The 19457-nt window shown below is 36.4% G+C and overlaps 1 protein-coding gene across 6 annotated transcripts in view; it reads left to right on the top strand.

The window, feature by feature from the left end:
- The window catches only part of LOC138714726 (uncharacterized transporter YutK-like), a 76938-nt gene that overhangs the window by 19580 nt on the left and 37901 nt on the right, over positions 1-19457 (top strand). For 3 of the 6 annotated variants that reach the window (XM_069846816.1, XM_069846814.1, XM_069846815.1), the window contains exons 2-4: positions 2179-2246; positions 5935-6063; positions 10881-11054. In XM_069846816.1, coding sequence (XP_069702917.1) covers positions 2187-2246; positions 5935-6063; positions 10881-11054 — 363 coding nt within the window. In that variant the 5' untranslated portion in view covers positions 2179-2186. The remainder of the gene's footprint in view (positions 1-2178; positions 2247-5934; positions 6064-10880; positions 11055-19457) is intronic. The other 3 variants (XM_069846819.1, XM_069846817.1, XM_069846818.1) reach the window with 1 other exon arrangement.

The following is a 19457-nucleotide window of genomic DNA, read 5'->3' as shown; positions in this document are numbered from 1 at the left end:
TAAGACGCCACATTTTCACTTTTACTTTGAATACGTCCAGTGACACTTCCTGTGCTTCTTGTGGTAACATGTTGAACATCCTAGAGCCCAATATGTAAGAACTGCTTTTAAATTTAGATAGTCTGCAATATGGTATGTCCAGTTTTTCTTTATTACAAGTATTATCCTCATGTTTACCAAGAACCTGTACAGTAGTGTGAGGAGGAAAAGGTTGCAAACAGAAGTTTCTCTCAAAAGTAGGTCGTGCCTTCAGGAAGTTTGGGAACCACTGCTCTAAAGCAACAGATCTCGAACAGCTACAAGGAAGTGGCAGCAATAATAGGTGAAACTTCGGTATTTCCCCACACTACACTCGAAAATGGAAACATAGCCTACTTAAATCATTGAAACCTTTTCACATTCCTTGGCCTCATGTACCTAAATATAGGATGACTAGCTTTTGGTCACAAAAATACTGGGAACTTCTGCATAACAAATTTTGGAGCAATTTTTTTGGGGTATGAAGTCGGGATTCATTGATGAAACAGTTTATGAATAATTTCAAGGGAAAAATTGTTCTGGGGCCTGGTATTGATCCCGGGACCTTTGGCTTAGCAAATCAACGCTATATCAACTGAGCTATCCAGGAACTACACCCGACACCATCCCAATTTTTCCCTTTATATCCACACACCTCAAGTAGGCTGACAAGAAGCCAGAAACTTTAATTTTGTGCTGTTCATTGTATAAGCATTTTGCTAAGTATCAAATTCAAATGGCAATCACGCCAAAATGAAAGGGGTTGCAAGTTTGTCTCTCCCTTTACCTGACTTTATAAGTGTTGGCTATTACCTGTGAGAAGAATTTTCTTCGAACAATACACAATACTCTGTAGAAAAGTATTTGTCAAATCAGCAGCTTAGTTGTGATAGAATAATTGAGGACCATTTTTGCAAAACTTGCTAACTGCAAAATTTGCAAAATTGAGATTTTGATGGGTTCGTTAACATAAGGCAGGCCTCTACATGATGTTCAAGGCGTCTTAGTAAAATTGGGTTATTTCTCTTCATTGTAGCGTGTCAAAGTGTGACCGTTTTTTTTTTCAAAACTTGCTTTCTGCTATAAGTGAGAGATACAGCAAAACTTGCTTACTATAGTGTTTTGTCTCTCCTGTAAAATTTAGTTTTTTCAGTTAGCAAGTTTTGCAAAAACGGTCCTCAATTACTGTCATGTCTTTGTAAAGTCAAGTGTCTTCTTATCCTATTCAGATTTATTATTTCCATTTAAAAGTTTCTAAATCTTTCCTTGAATGCAGATATTTCCAGGGAAGTAAATCCCGAAAAGACGAAGTATATGATTGTCTCGTGATTAGAATATTGTACGAAATGGAAATATAAAAATTAGAAATTTGTCCTTTGAAGAGGTGGAAAAATTCAAATATTTTGGAGTAACAGTTCATCACACCTAGAAGTCTGTCCAGCAGTAGTGGCTGAAACCTGCATTGCCGCCAAATATTGGAGAGCTAGATTGTTAATGATTTAAGTGCTAAAACAGCACATTGAAAACCAACCATACATTTTTCGGATATCTTTATTGCTTCGAAGTTTATGTTATTTCCACTAAATAACATTTTGCGCAATGTTTTTTCCTTCAAACTACACGAGTGCACGGCAGCTTTTATTATTATTGTCACTCAGTCTTCTACACCATAGAGAAGATCAGTATTATCAAAGTATACTTTATTTTGATAGGCATAAAAATGATATGGATAAGGCATCAGATTTCTACCAGTTTCCTTGTTGGATTGAAGCCAGAGCCTTGGAATGTTATGTAAATCAAGATTTAGATAAACAAGAAGATAAGGATTTTATTACTTGCTAAAATTGTTGGTTTCGCTATGTCTTTTTTATGACATTTATTTCTTTCTAGTTTGGTCCCAACAAAAATCGAAGTGTCCAGTTGAACCTCTTGTATCATCTCTGATAAACTTCATAACTTACGCCACTTAACAGATAGTAACTTAAAGATAACAGTGATGATGTATACCGGTACTGAATTACAATAGGTAACAGATAACGACGAGTTGATTGCACGTAGCAGCTATCAGATTAGTCACGACCGTGGAAGAGAAGTTGACTTACACGGAATGCTTCTGTGACACGTGAATGAATATGCATTAATATTTTGTGTTTATTTCAGATTAAAATATGGAGGGGAGAATAAATTTGGGATTTTCTGCTGAACATGAAACAAGCTTTCAAATACAAGTGAGTACAGAAACTAATGTATAAAATTCCGTTTAAATTTACTGATATAACGATGCCAATGCTCCATGTTCATAGCATTCCACACTATGGTCAGTTAATATGTTAGGTTAGGTGTTTCAGAATAACTGTTACTAATTTTCAGATGTGATATAGGGCGTGCAATTAAACATTTTTAATAGAGTACCTACCTGGTGTCCGGAAATGCTTCCATATTGAGATACTGGTAATATGGCAAAAGTAAACTGTTCATTGACCTTATTATCTATCGTCCATGGCTATCTTTAAATTGTTTCTTAGCTATTCCGTTGCCATGGAAACAACTGAAGTTGATTTGTTTTCGTTATACGTCACAAAATATCTTTCGTCAGATCCGTTTATAAATTTCCAATCATTAAAAATGCATTGCTGTACAAAATGTTGAATTCGCAGAAATGCATACAGTATACAGAGCAGCTTATACCAATGTTAATGATCACAGTAATTTTGAACAGTTTTTTTTAAATATAATTTTCATAATATTTGAATAATTGACTTGTAACAATCAAAATTAAACAAACAAGTTAACTTTCACATTGTGATTCTTCGAATTTCTCATTTCATCTCGTTTTATCTTGATATGCAAGCATTTCCGAACACTATAACGAAAAATGTTTCATTATAAGCCCACTTATCACATCTTAAAATTAAGAATAATTATTCTGAAACACCCTGTGTACTTTTGACCTGTCAATGTCTCTTGTCTCCGACTACCTGGTAGAAAATATTATAAATGATCAGAAATAGACATATCAAGTATAGTTTCAAAATTTCAAACTCTCTGTTCTGACCTGCGCATATAATACTGTTTCAAGTATTCAGATATTAATTATTAATGGTCCTCGGTAGATTTCTCATGCTGGCCGTTACATCCAAGGTCATGGGTTAAAATTTGGCTGTGAAAAATGGATTTTTCTGTTTTTCGTCCTCCTCTTTCCTCTTCCTCGCCCTCTTTTTTCTTCTTCCTCGTTCTCCTTTTTCCTCGTCCTCCCATTTCCTCTTCCTCGTCCTCCTTTTTTCTCTTTCTCGTCCTCCTCTTTCCTCTTCCTCGCCCTCTTTTTTCTTCTTGTTCTCCTTTTCCTTCCGCCTTGTTCCCCTTTTTCCTCTTCCTCTTCCACCTTTTTCCTCTTTCTCGCCCTCCTTTTTCTTTTTCCTTCTTCTCTTTTTTCTTCATCCTCGTCCACCTTTTTCCTCGTCCTCCTTTTTCTTTTTCCTCTTCCTCTCTTTTCCTCTTCCTCGTCCTCCTTTTTTCTCTTCCTCGTCCTTTTTCATCTTCCTCATCCTCCTTTTTGCTCTTTCTTGTCCTTTTTCCTTTTCCTCGTTCTCCTTTTTCCTCTTTCTCTTCCTCCTTTTTCTCTTTCTCGTCCTCCGTTTTCGTCTTTCTCACCCTCCTTTTTCGTTTTCTTAGTTCTCCTTTTTCCTCTTCCTCGTCCTTTTTCATCTTATCCATATTTCTCTTCTTCGCCCTCCTTTTTCCTCTTCTTTGTTGCTCTTTTTCTCTTCCTCGTCCTCTTTTTTTCTCTTCCTTGTCCTCCTTTTTTCTCTTCCTCGTCCTCCTTTTTCCTCTTCCTCGTCCTCCTTTTTCCTCTTCCTCGCCCTCCTTTTTCTTCTTCCTTGTTCTCCTTTTCTTCCGCCTTGTTCCCCTTTTTCCTCTTCCTCTTCCACCTTTTTTCTCTTCCTCGCCCTCCTTTTTCTTTTTCCTTCTCTTTTTTCTTCTTCCTCGCCCTCCTTTTTCCTCGTCCTCTTTCTTTTTCCTCGTCCTCTCTTTTCCTCTTCCTCGTCCTTTTTCATCTTCCTCATCCTCCTTTTTGGTCTTTCTTGTCCTTCTTTTTCCTGTTCCTCGTTCCCCTTTTTCCTCTTCCTCTTTCTCTTCCTCCTTTTTTCTCTTTCTCGTCCTCCGTTTTCGTCTTTCTCACCCTCCTTTTTCGTTTTCTTGGTTCTCCTTTTTCCTCTTCCTCGTCCTTCTTTTTCATCTTTTTTATCCATTTTTCTCTTCTTCGCCCTCCTTTTTCCTCTTCTTTGTTGCTCTTTTTCCTCTTCTTCGTCCTCCTTTTACCTCTTCCTCGTCTTCCTTTTTCCTCTTCCTCGTCCGTCTTTTTCCTCTTCCTCGCCCTTCTTTTTCCTCTTCATCGCCCTTCTTTTTCCTCTTCCTCGTCCTCCTTTTTCCTCTTCCTCGTCCTCCTTTTTCCTCTTCATCGTCCTCCTTTTTCCTCTTCATCGTCCTCCTTTTTCCTCTTCATCGTCCTTTTTCCTCTTCATCGTCCTCCTTTTTCCTCTTCATCGTCCTCCTTTTTCCTCTTCATCGTCCTCCTTTTTCCTCTTCCTCCTTTTTCCTCTTCCTCGTCCTCCTTTTTCCTCTTCCTCGTCCTCCTTTTTCCTCTTCATCGTCCTTCTTTTTCCTCTTTCTCGTCCTTTTTCCTCTTCCTCGTCCTCCTTTTTCCTCTTCCTCGTCCTCCTTTTTCGTCTTCCTCGTCCTTCTTTTTCGTCTTCCTCGTCCTTCTTTTTCCTCTTCCTCGTCCTTTTTCCTCTTCCTCGTCCTTTTTCCTCTTCCTCGGCCTTTTTCCTCGTCCTCCTTTTCCTCTTCCTCGTCCTTCTTTTTCCTCTTCCCCGTCCTCCTTTTTCATTTTATCCATTTTTCTCTTCTGCGCGCTCCTTTTTCTTCTTCCTCGTCCTCCTTTTTCCTCTTCCTCGTCCTCCTTTTTCTTCTTCATCGTCCTCCTTTTTCCTCTTCCTCGTCCTTTTTCCTCTTTCTCGTCCTTTTTCCTCTTCCTCCTTTTTCCTCTTCCTCGTCCTCCTTTTTCGTCTTCCTCGTCCTTTTTCCTCTTCCTCGTCCTTCTTTTTCCTCTTCCTCGTCCTTCTTTTTCCTCTTCCTCGTCCTTTTTCCTCTTCCTCGGCCTTTTTCCTCGTCCTCCTTTTCCTCTTCCTCGTCCTTCTTTTTCCTCTTCCCCGTCCTCCTTTTTCATTTTATCCATTTTTCTCTTCTGCGCGCTCCTTTTTCTTCTTCCTCATCCTCCTTTTTCTTTTTCCTCGTCCTCCTTTTTCCTCTTCCTCGTCCTCCTTTCTCCTCTTCCTGGCCCTTCTTTTCCTCTTCCTCGTCTTCTTTGTCGCTCTCCTGCCCTCTTATTTGTCTTCCTCTTCTTTATCCTCATCCTCTTCGTCTTCATCGTCATACCAGTATTTTCTTTTTCCCTTCCTTTTAGCTTTACAGCACACTTTCAATTCTTAATATTGGTTTATTTCATTTATTTTATTTCCCCAGTATTCCAAGAGGGCATTTCGCAATCTCCCACCTGGGGAGATGCCTGTTGGAGGATTAGCAAACCCCCACTTTTTCCAGATTAATATTAACTTGAATCTCTATCTTAATACATTATTCGCTAGACCTCAAGTTTGCAGTAACCAGCAGTGAGTTGTGCTAAGTCGTAATTAATAATGGCTGGTAAATCTGTCCTTTGTTGTACGTCAACTGTATCTAATTATTCAACTCCGTGACTTGTCACTTCACCCATCACTGTTCCTCTGCTTTCCATGTTCAAGGTATATCCTGTTCTCAGAGTAAAAGTCAAGGTTTTTGGTTTTTTTTGCTATTATTTGTGTTTCTCTTTCCTATCTTACCTTTACTTAATCTAAAAGCTTATACATACTTTTTCAGCCTTCTGCACCATCAGAAAGTTCCAGTATCGGTATTGAAGCTGATGAAAATTTTGAAAGAATCTCTAAAAGCGACTCAACAATAACACAGAATGAAATAAATTCTAATGAACGAAATATCCCAAATAAGGTATGATTGTAGCGATATCTGTACTTTACTTGTTATTTGTCTCTATTAACATTATTTTATGTTTCATCCTTTTACTGTACAATATTTCTAGGTTAAAATTAAGATTTATAAATTGTTTTCTCATTGGGTGTACAAAAATTTTGTGATTAGGCTTATTTCAGCTGGCTATTACAGATAACTGTATCAAAATGTGGTCCTGTAGTAAGTTTTTTTTTATATTTTGTTAAGTACGTGGACTGAATGGCTGAAGTGTAGGTTTTTTAAGTGGTAAATTAAGTTCAAAACCTGCAAGCCCATGAATTTGACATTCAGAATTTATGTTTTACTCATATAATAAAAAATTCTCAAGTGCATTTTGTTTTATGGGAAAGTGATGAATTACCTAAACTAAAATATAGTTCAATCCTAGTAATTATTTAATAATTAATATGATTGGTTTTGTTATCGTCGTCATAATCATCACCAATACCACTCTCTCTCTCTCTCTCTCTCTCTCTCTCTCTCTCACACACACACACACACACACACACACACACACACACACACACACACACACACACACACACACGGACGGACGGACACACACACACACTCTCACTCTCTCTCTCTCACACTCACACTCACTCACTCTTTTTCTCTCTCTCTCTCTCTTTCTCTCTCTCTCCCTCGCGCTCTCTCCCCCTCCCCCTCCCCTCCCTCTCTCCACTTCCCCCTCCATCTCCCCTCTCTCCCCCTCCCTCCCCTCTCCCCTCTTCCTCTCTCTCCCTCCCCTCCCTCTCTCCCCTTCCCCTCCCTCTCGCTCTCCCTCTCTCCCCCTCTCCCTCCCTCTCCCCCCTCTCTCTCTCAAAATGTGCAGCAATTGGATGAATTCAAAAGAAATGTGTTTACTATTTATGACGCATTTTTGTACATACTATTAATGCAATATACAGGATGTCCCATATTTATGTCCAACTTATTATTCGTTTATCACAAGTAAATGAATTAACACGACAGTATCAAAGTAGCATGAACTAATAGTCCGGTCATTAGGATTGCTTAAAATCCACCAATATTAAAATTCGATGTAAGCACCACCATTTGCTGCACATTTTTCCAGACGTGGCTGAACGTTCCGTACTGCTCTCACAAGCATTTCATTTAGCACCCGGCCACACTCCTCTCGTCTGACCATAGAATGTGTCGCAAAAGGTTAGGTTCCTCTTGAATCCATGCTAGTAGAGACTCCGCGAACTCCATTCTGATATCACAGTCCTCACATGACAGAGCTTGCACAAAGTGTGGCTTCCGTATCCGCCAATTCATTTCCTTTAGCAACCGCTGCACGGACCCATAAGATACACCAGATTCCCGCTGGTACTGTCGAATGGCTTTCTTAGGACTTCTCTGGAAGGCCTCAGTAGCGGCTGCTTTGGCCTCCTCTGTGATCGCTGTTTTTGGTCGGCCAGCACCCTTCTGTTGCGTAACTCAAGTTGGCATGGAGTCTCTTGATGGTCTTGTAGTCTAGAGTTGCATTTCTTCCTTTCACCATTCTCCACCATCTCTGCACCATAATTGGGGACTGCCACCCTCCATTCGAGCAGCAATTCGTGTTCTATCGTACACAGGCAGTCTTGTGGCCATGGTTACTGTTTTAAGATTTACACTACATTTTTCTGGTTACATTAAATGTTTCGGACCGTACTGAGAACACAATAAAGTAAAATAAAATGACAGCTTCTTTTGTGCTTTTAATGGTATAGAATACGGTACATTTTAGCGGTGGAATGGGTCACTTAACGTGATTGGTTTCGCTACTACAGTGTAATAAAAAGTTGGACATAAATATGGGTATATTTAATATACCGGTACCTGTAGCATTTTAGTTTTATTCAATTCCATCAAAACAGGGCAAGCTGGGGCTCCGCCACATTTCCACAATGCAATTCGTGTTTACCTGAATACGGAGATGTCTGATTGTTGGATAGGACGTGCTGAGTAAGGGACAGATGTTTCATAACATGGCCACCAAGGTCACCCGATATGACTACACGTGACTTTTTTTCTATGGGGGTAATTAAAGGACCGTGTGTTTGTACTGCATTTGCCACGTGATTTAGAGGAACTATAAACCAGAATTCGAGAAGCTGCCACCACGGTCACAGAGGATATGTTGAAAAGGGTATGGGAAGAGATTGATTATCGTTTGGACATCTGCCGAGTCACTCGTGGTTCACACATTGAATCTCTGTAAGGTGTAAACAGAACTTTGAGAGTTTGACTTTAAACTGACGTGTGTTTGAAAGTCCTATCATTAGTAGTTTTTGTGTAATAAAATATTGAAAGTGTTACCGGACTTTTGATATGCCCTGTATTTAAGGACCTTTTTAATACAATTTGAGACTAGTAATCTATTAAAAATGACTTTACTATATAGCGTGTTTATTATTATGACTGTTTCCTGAATTTTGTATTGAAGGTACCCAATAGATCATAAATATATTTTCAAAGTAAGTTGTTATCATTATTATTATTATTATTATTATTATTATTATTATTATTATTATTATTATTATTATTATTGCTGCTGCTGCTTATTCGATTCCCTTGACATTTCAATAGACAAAGTTCAGTGACCTACAAGATATTTCTTTTGCTGAAGTATCTTAGAACAATGTTGCACATACTTAACGGCACTGTCTCTTGCATTTACACAAATGTATTTTTACTGATGAATTATTCAAGACCCTCAAGAAGAGTACGAAATTATACTCTTCATGATATGACTATTGGCAAGGTTTGCTCATTTGTTACCTTCCAGAGTTGTGTAATTTCAATTGCTAAGTCCGTAGGTACCCTGTATATTTTGATATTATGTTAGTTGTGTATTCAGTCTGTAAATTAAATTTGGTGTATTTCAGTAGTTTGGGTTGTTACATCTATCGGATATGCTTTTTGTTAATTGTGTCCAGAATTCTATCGTCTAATTTGTTACATTCAGCTATGCCACCTGTCAGTTTTTTGTTAATTCTGTCCAGAACTCTATCATGTAATTTGTTATACTCAGCTGTGCCATCTGTCAGTATAATCTTATCGCAGTACACTTTTGCTAAATTATTTTCTAATCTTGCATGAATTAGATTGATTAGTACATTATCTGTTAACATTACATTTTTCAGAATGTTTTCTTTTTGGTAGGCCTATACAAATTTGGCCTTCATCATGCCTCAATTAATAATTAATCTGGATCTTTGTGTAACAAGAATATTAAATGCTGCATATACTTAACTATAGCTTCACATTCCTGTTAAATACTCTGCTCCTTTCTGAACTAAGTTTTTTTTTAATAGGCAATTGCTAGTTGGTAACTCTTGAGCTTGAGTAGCACAAATGAAGACTCCTGCCTCAGGATACAGTCCACGTTTGTTAATAATGCATTATAATGATAATGTTACAATAATAATAATAATAATAATAATAATAATAATAATTATTATTATTATTATTATTATTATTATTATTATTATTATTTCTGTTTGGCGGCCGGGTAGCTCAGTTGGTAGAGCAGCTGGCTACGGACTGAAAGGTCCGGGGTTCGAGCCCAGGTGGTGACAGGATTTTTTTCTCGTTGCCAAACTTTCAGAACGGCCCCGAGGTTCACTCAGCCTCCTATAAAATTGAGTACCGGGTCCTTCCCGGGAGTAAAAGACGGTCAGAGCGTGGTGCCGACCATACCACCTCATTCTAGTGCCGAGGTCATGGAAAGCATGGGGCTCTACCTCAATGCCCCCCCAAGTGCCTTCATGGCATGTTACGGGGATACCTTTACCTTTTTTTTTATTTCTGTTTACTTTAATTCTGTCTGTTTAGTTTGTTAAGTTTACAGGTATTTTCTTTTTGTATAATTGCTATTGTTTTCTAATGCCAGGCGTTTTACAATGAAGTCATTTGACCTCTTGCACTCCAATATTTTTCAAATATATTGTCATGGTCAGCCACTGAAGCACAGATTTTGAGATGTTCCGAATCCATTTCTTGGTTTGAATTGCACAATGGGCAGTTAGGGGACTGATATATTCCAATTCTATGCAGGTGCTTGGCCAAACAGTCATGGCCTGTTGCCAATCTAAATGCAGCTACAGCATAAACTTTTTGTGTAATTGAGTTTCTCACAGCCAATGGTGTGAATCAAGCACCAACTGCAGTGTATTATTATTATTATTATTATTATTATTATTACTGTATTATTATTATTATTATTATTATTAATATTACTTGTATAACTGTAAACTTAAAGAATAAGAGTAACTGAGAAGAAACCACATTCTTATAGTTAAAATTAGAAAAATTGTTACGATGTACGAGTGCCTAAAATTGCTGTTCTCTATACCGGTAATGCATTCAAGTCTGGTATTACAAATATAATAGAAGGTCTTTCTGTAACATTTCCTACAGCACCACCACTATACTCTGCTGAAATCCCCCTGCAAAAGGCGAGAGCCAATACTGAAATGTCTCACTTTTGGCTGATGCAATGTTATTGTTAGTCATGGCTCGTGGTTTTGATATTGGGGAAGGCTGTTACAATATCATCTGTTTGTGTATGGAAAAAAAAAAAAAAAAAACAGACCTTCGTTTAGCATTGATGAAGTGAATACTTCATGTCCGAAAAACATATGAATATTAACTATAGTATTATAAAGATATGACTAAAGAGAACATACGTCTTTTTTTGCTTTAAACTGAGCCGATAATGGGTTTCAAAAGATCGTATGAGTATGAAATCATTGTGAATTAATGTGTTCACAATGAACAACAGTGTAACCTTATGTTTTCAGGAGACTTCAGAATTCGCCTCTCAAAATACATCGAATTCTGATGCTGCTTCAGATCATTATGAAAGTATACATGAAGATAAAGTTACGGGAAATGCTCGACTTAGAAAACTTGCTCCACCAAGACTTAAACTGTCAATTAATGAACCAAACTTGAATCAGCGAATATCTCCAAAGGTAAATTAGAAATCCACATCTCTGCAGGTATAAATGTCATATATTTCATTGATAAGTAGAGAGAGAGAGAGCTGAAACTATACAATGTTTGATAAAAGAATATGTAACATAATTCATTATCGGAATTGAAATTAATGATAAAAATCTCTAAATGTCTAGCAAATATTATTTTCAGTCCTGCTGCGTGGCAAAATAATGTATGGTATCATATAAATATTCCTGCATCTTATTTTAGAATCTTGTTTCAATTATCAAATTTTTATGCAGTATACGGCAAAACAATACTGAAATTACAAACATAGGTACTCTGAAAATAAAGATAAGTCGGAACAACTGGATAATACCCACGGCAGAGCAATGTCGATAGTCGACGTTACTCGCTGGCCACCAGTCACCAGGCCGTACCGAGCCATGCCAAACAAAACACAATCGAAATGGTGGTAGTAAAATTCGCGACTTTATTCTTAAATAATTCACTGCATTAGCCAAGTGCAAGACTTCTGGCTTCTGTTGCATTCAAACAATTATAAAATACGATAATTTGGTCCAGGGAGCATCCATTTTTGATACAAAGATAATTTGTTTGGCTTGTTTCTTAAATAAAATTACGAAATGGCGTTCCTCTACTTAACATTTAATAAAAAAAGAAATATAGCAAAACTGTTTTGTCTCGAGACTCTCATCTAAGTCACGTAATAGGTCACGTAATCTACTTCAATATATTTGCGCAAATATATCTTGTAGCTAACAGTGGTGCTATCTCTCAGTAATGTTCAGAACGAAGGAGGTAGAGAGAGAAAAGAAACAAATTTCTCCCTCCAACGACGCCACACACCAACGTCGTGTTCTTATGTTGGCAAGATTGTGTATTTACTTAAATTTGGTGCCAAACGTAACGGCACGGTTCAAAGATACTGTGGGAATTCTCCAGTTTAGCGGATAAAATCATTGTAACATGCACGGTGACATAAAACCGATTCTGTACGATGGAACTTCTCGACGACAGCTAACATTGTTGTGTTATTTAGTGCTGCATTGTTAAATCGCTCTGGTACTACTCTTTAACGTGATGCATGCTCGACCCATTCTGACGCCCTACTTCATATGACCGGAAATAATGCTCGACAATAAACATCTCTTCTGTTGTGAGAACCATAATTGCAGCACTAACTCCGACACTGAATATACAGTATATCAAACTATCATATAAAATAAATAAATACTTGGTTCTAGGGAAACATGGACAGCAGATGAGTGATAATTTCAGTATTGTTTGTTTGGCCGCATACTGTACTTTGTTTTTACTTTTTATACTTACGATTGAGAAGTTATTTAAAATAAATTGTCTGCCTACATAATCATTAGTGGTATTGTATTGTATGTTCATATAGAGTGTGGTTCATGAAGAAGATTCGTAACATTAAGACATAGATGGGCATTGTGCCTCACTTGAGAATTAGTGCCTCACTGACCTTCACAGAGCTTATCGCTCTGAGTGACATCATCTTCATAGTCCCCGTTCCTCCCTCACGTAGCTCCTAAGCGTGGGCAGGTTCTATATCAGTTTCATAAGCAATGTCAGTGGTGACATTATCAAAGCAGTGTGTACGTGTTAGAAAACGATTTTTATGAGAAATGGGAGGAAGAGTTTTTTTGCTGTTTAGAAGGGGAGAACATACGATGTATGTTATGCTCGAAAATCCTATTAGGCATTAATAAATTTAATATACAACGACATTACTCCTTATATCATAAAGAACATGCTGAATTAGAAGGTAAGACAAATTAAATGTTATTTTTTTCGTACTATTCCGAAGAAAATTTATGATCTTAACATTTGCATAGTATACTAAATACGACATTATACCTTAAACACGCTGCATTAAAAGGTACGAGGAATTAAATGTTGTTTGTACGTATTATTTCCAAAAGAAATTTATAAAAAAAAAAAATCAAATGTGCGTAGAAAACAAAATATGATTTTCTGAAATTATTTTAGGTCGAGAACGTGCAAATCTATTAAGTAATTTTGATAAACGCCAGAATATTCAAGAAAATAAACGTAGACAACGTGATGGAATATTATTGGCTAGTTACGCAATTTCTCGCCTGTGATTTAAATCAGTTCAATGATGGAGAAATAGTAAAGAGGTTTATGATTAAAGCTGCCGAATTAATTTGCCAAATTGGATAAAAGTTTTCTAGTCTCTCACGTTAACCAAGCGCTTTCCTAATAATTCGCCACTGACCGCCTTAGCGATTACGATAAGGTAACGCAGGTCACAGCAGTTTATATTTCCCATCCTACTCTGCAGTCTCCTCTCCTAGTAAACAAACTATTTCAAATCGAGTGCCTCACGTAACCGAAAATTGTGCCCATGTATGCTCTAAGATATGACTTTTGAAGTAGTTTCGAGTAAAATAATTCATATGAATATGGGTCCGATTTCGAGCAGTTATACAGAGCGTTCCAGTGATAAGTTCTGGTAACCAGACCCTTAAACTCGCGGTGTTTAACTGAATTAAAACTTGCATGCATACTTACTAACCATAGTATGGTGTATTTAACATTAATTATATTAATTACAGAATTTCGTACTCAACTACATGACAGCAGCTGCTGGAAGTGTTGACTATTTTGCGCTATACAGACTTCACATCGCCATAAAAACCATCGTTCACAGCCACAGGCTTTAATTGAGCCGTTCAGAGCAAGAGTGGTGTAAGTCAAAAATGAGTAATGAGGGTTAAAGTAAACATTCTGTAAAATACAGCGCAAAGTAGCAAGTAATATTCAATTTATTTAAACTATTAGTAGTCAGTGAATAGCAAGAAGACCATATTAATTGCTACTTTGCACTGTATTTTACAGAATTTTTACTTTAATAGTACATTATGCAACGAGCCTATAATGATAGTAATTAAGACGCGAGTATGTTTGTTTATGAAACGAGTGCGAGTTTCATAATTTTCATACGAGCATCTTAATTACCATTATAGGCAAGTTTCATACGACTTTTTATGCTCGACCATATTTCTAACTTGAAATTATTCAGAAGTATTAATTTTATTTGTATCTGACAGAAGATCGGAAGTGACCTTGTTCATAGCTCGTAAATTGTGAGATGTACGCAGACGCGAAAGTATTGATTTTTTCCGAGGAACAATAATGTCATTGACCTTGATGTAATGTAGAGAATAACATGAACTAATTTTGATATAACCTGGAAATTGATATAGAATTGAAAAACGAGATGACAAATTGAATTTATTTAAATATTATTTACAATTAACGCTAATTATTATAGTAACAGAACATAACCTTCTGCGACAGTATTGGATTTCAAGCCTCTGTGACATTTCCCTCGTTGTCTTTCGATTGCATAACTGAGAATAATCGAAAACCTGAACTTTAATGAATAGGTGTACTTTAATGACATGCATTAAAGGACTGCTACCAGGTGTATAATTACTACATTTCGGCATGGTCGAGCATAAACCTCATTACCCAATTTTGACTTACAATACTTTTGCTCTGAATGGCTCAATTATAATTTTTTTGTTGTTCGATGGGCAAATGTTTTTTTTTAAATTCCAGTCTCCTGTGCTACACGTCTCAGAGACTTTTCAGGTGTATGTTCCAAAGCAGCTCCAACTTCGTTAATTTTTTATTCTGTAAGCACACGAAATTGTGGTTGTTTTTTTCTGTCAATTACACAACCTGTTTCAATAAAATTTTTAACTAATTGTTTTATTGCCCTCCTGGTCGGAACTGGGCGGCCTGGAAAACGATTTCTAAATTTTCGCCTTGTTTTGCCGCACGATTTTTTTTTTTTCGTATAATAAGTTTTCACAACATATGTACGTTTAAGCACAGAATATCTCGCCATTACGCAATCTCCACATGGTAACTAAATGAGCGGCACGACACAACACAACATTACTCCTCTCTTTGTATTCCAGACTGACTAGTCATTGAAACGTTATGTGAGGTATTGTATGCCGAGAGAGGGGGAGCTGGTGGTTGCCCGGCAGTTGCTCAACCACCGCCGCCGCCATCCAGCAGCCGACGAATAAATCAGTACTTATCACTGGAACACTCTCTAGAACTATGGCTATATAATCTACAAGAATATATATGCTTTAACAGCTCTAAATCATATTTAGAGACGGTTTACACTTTTTGTTCACAGCTTCATATGTACCTAGTAGTAAAGGTGAAGCTTACTGCCATGTACTGCCATCTGCATTAATACACTTCTGCGCTTCCATGTGAATCATGTATCGGTAGCGTTATCAGTATTGATATTAATTTGCCCTTGACCTTGACATCCAGTGTGTGTGCCCTCCTAATTGTTATGCCTTATGAGTAATGTTTTAACAAGTTTATGACACAGAAAATTATATGATAGTGATTATTAACTACTTAACCAAAATTGTTTGAAGGATCATATCCTTAAATGATTACTAAAGTTATTATATTTCTTCGTGAATCACCCTGTATAATTGAAACTATTAAAAAATTATCGTAATTGTTGCAATGAAATATAAATTAAAAATTCTATTTTTAATGCAAGATTTTAAAAGAATGTAGCATAATATTGATGTAAATGGCTGATGTGTATAAAAACATATGTGTGTGTGTCTCTTTATGTGTTTATACAGTGCCTTTCACACACGAGTTGGCCAGTCGATGTGCCATGGCAGAGCAATGATCTGACTTGCAACTCTGCGACTTTGGCTTACTTTTGTTCAATACAATAAATAATGTTATAATTTTTCAATCTTATGACTAGACATCGGATTTTTAGGCACTAAAAATTGCAGTTTTAGGCGCCTAAAATAAGCTCAAAATTTGTAAAATTAGGCTCTATTTTAATGAAAATAGGCATTTTAGACACATCAAGGTATCATACTTATTTCTTTCACTGAAATTTTTAGTTATACACTAAAATACGCACAAAAAAGTATGTTTAAACATTAAAAAAGAATACTATATTATATTTATAAACAGAGCTGCACAAATTTAATATATTGAAACTAATGAAATAATGATTATTGATATCAAGATTACTCATTTTAAGTTATTGAAATTCAGTTCCATGCTCAGACTTTATTATAATTATCTGCACAGTACACCACCAGAATTTTTTCTAAATTCTCCACAGTTAACCTTTGCCTTTTGTCACTGAGAATCATTTTGAAAGCAGAAAAGCTTCTTTCAACCGAAACTGATGTGAGAGGCGCAAATTTTAAATTAGGTACAATAGAAACATCAATACTTACTGGAACATTTACACTTTCCCCCGATATCACTCTTGATACTTTTTCCAACAATGAAAATCCTACATTCTTATTTAATACGTTGTCCCACTTATTTTTAACTTTTTTCCCAGTTTCGCCCAAAGCAGAATGTATGTTCACTTGAGCTTCCTTTACTATTGCTATTTGGCTAAAAAGAGATTGTTTTTCACGTTCTAATTGTTCAATGCTTGCAGGTATGAAAGAAAAGTTTGATGTTATGTAGGCAATATCGTTTTTCACTCGTGAGTCATTCAGACAATCTTTCACTGCTTTCACACACGCTGCACTATCAGTTTCAGGTAATTTATCAATAACTGTGACCACTTCTTTAAAATACTTAGAATAATACACCACTGACTGAATCCAGGTTCCCCATCGTGTAACAACCGGCTGAGGTGGGAGTGGGATATCTGGAAAGTTCTCTCTGAATATTGAAATCCTGGATGGGGCTTTACAAAAACATTTTTTTGTGTTAGAAATAAACGAATTGACCAGAGGAAATTCATTCCGGATTGTTTCAGAAACCGTGTGAAGGCCATGTGCTAGACAGGTTACATGCAGAACTTTAGAATCGTCTATATTACCTGAGTATAAAGACTGTAGGCCTTTATTTACAAAATAAGCAATGGCTTGGTTATTCACTTTCGAAAGTTCCTTAACACATACGAGGTGTGGAATCGAAGGTCCATCAGGACTAAGTTTTCCTACTACCATATTTGCTATATACCTATTCATAGGATCTGAGGTTTCATCCACAGAGACCCATATGTAAGAATCACCTATATCCTCCCGAATGGAAGCTAAAGTTTCATTGTATATTCTGTCTAAGTAATTTTTTCTTAGGGTCGACTCAGATGGGATATTTTGTTTGCAGTATTTTTGTAAAAACTGTCTTAAAACCGGATTTTCAATTGCATTCCAGGGAATGTTAGCAGCAACAAACGCTCTGGTTAAATCAGCATAGAAATTACTGCTGAGATTGGATGAAGTAGGCTGTGTTAGTAAAGTTTGTTGCAGTTGATTTTTCTGCTGAGCTTTAGCCTTATGAGCCGCTCCTTGCACATGCTGCTTTAGGTGGCACTTCTTTTCTTGCGAAATCTAAAAATGTAAAGTAAACTGAATTAAAATAAAATCCTAATTGTTGTATTGCCGTATTTCTATCACAAAGTTAGTGGGTTCGAACAATCAAAATTTTAATGACCTGCAAATACTTTGACTATCGGAATTTAAAAGGTTAAAGTGTAGTGGTCTTAAAAAGAATTATACCTCGGGATAGCTCAGTCAATGTATAAATATTATAGGCCTACTCATTAAAATTGATAGAATTTATATATTTCAACTATTGTTACATACCTGTTTGCTACAAATCTTGCAGAATATTATTTTTCCATCATAAGTGAATTCTGAATATTCTGTTAGCCACTGCCGGATCAATGTAGATTTTGCACTTATATTTTTCGGCATTACCGCGTTAAACTTCACAGGAAAACGCCCTACCGCTCAAAACTTCTCAACACAAATAAGGTGAGGGAAAGAGCAACTATTAACGAGCATTCAAATGAACCGTTGTTATTGAGATTCAATTGGACAAAAATACAAAGTTCCACTTATTGTTGCATTTCCTGGTAGTGTTAACACTAGGAGGGCCATTCTTTTAAATATTTTGTAACGGTTTACCCTACTAATTCGCAGTTTTACGACTTTTCATAAATATTTCAAAAACACTCTTTCTCCAAAAATTGTGATTTTATGACACTCTGAAGGGCAGTACAGCTAATCGGTTTCAGACCGAAAACAGTCATTTTTATAGTATAGTATATCTCTGAATCGGTAGCAGCACATGTTGTGATTGTTGCCTGCTTCAAAACTAAGGTTGGTTCTTTGTCGGCATTTATGCCTCCAAACATGTTAAATTCGGTGAAATCTATTGCGAGTGTCGTGAGATTCAAAACATTTTGTTTCCTTTATCAATGGTTTCATGGCTGGTGTGAAGCAAACTTTCCACTTTTTAAATGCCTTAAATTTCGCAGTGAATGCATGTATAAATTATAAAAAGTAAGAGTAAAATGCGAAACTTTACAGTGAGTTAGGCATTTTTAGGCGAATATTAACAAATTAGGCTCTAATAACCGTTTTAGGGCATTTTAGGGCACTATAAAACTCTTTCAATACCTTTCAATTTCCATGAAACACAAATATTAATAATTATTTTTACTTTTCTCCTAAAGAAACAAAATAGGCATTTGCCCTAGAATCCGATGTCTGCTTATGACTTATCAATTTAATATTAACATTTACTAATATTATGTTAAATATATTTTAATATTCAACGTGTATTAGCAAATGTTAATATTAAATTGACAAATCATAAGATTGAAAAATTATTTATTGTATTTAATAACTGACTTATCTGAACATCAGACATGAATTGTAAATTACTTTTGTTCGTTTGTCAGTCTTCCTGAAGCTTATGTCGAGTTCGGAAGTGATTAATTGAGTGTTTACGTGTTACAAATCCCTCTGATTTTGTGTTCAAATAATGCAACGAGACAAGTACACATTATAGCAACGTATTTTTATGTACGATTCGTATGTGAGTACATCATCTTGCAGAGAAGTTCGACGGTGATTTTTAACAGAATTCCCAAGTGTGCGTCTTCCAACCAGAGAAGCCATGCGAAAATTTGTAAATACATTTAGGGAAACAGATTCGATTCTCGATAAGAAGTGGAGGGTAAAGCTGCGCGTGTTTACTGAGAAGGAAGTTCGATAACTATTAGAACATTCTCCTCAAAAATCTCTGTGACGTCTTGCACAGGAAACCCGAAATTTCAATGGCTTCAGCATGGCGAGCTATGAAACTGTTAAAATTGAAACCTTACAAGATCACTGTTGTCCACGAATTGCTACCACGTGATAACAAGAATCGAGTAGGTTCTGTAACTAGATTTTGAGGAATGTTAATGATGGGGTAATTGATCCAAATTTAATAATCTTCTCTGATGAATTTAAGAGACATGATGATAACCGATAAGCTAATAATAAAGTTATTTGTCACATTTTATTAGCTTGAACGTTTTCGGCTCGAAGGAGCCATCT

Source organism: Periplaneta americana, chromosome 15 (assembly GCF_040183065.1).
Source record: "Periplaneta americana isolate PAMFEO1 chromosome 15, P.americana_PAMFEO1_priV1, whole genome shotgun sequence".
NCBI lineage: Eukaryota > Metazoa > Arthropoda > Insecta > Blattodea > Blattidae > Periplaneta > Periplaneta americana.
The sequence above is the reverse complement of the archived record's forward strand: the minus strand, read 5'-3'. Positions and strand labels throughout refer to the sequence as shown.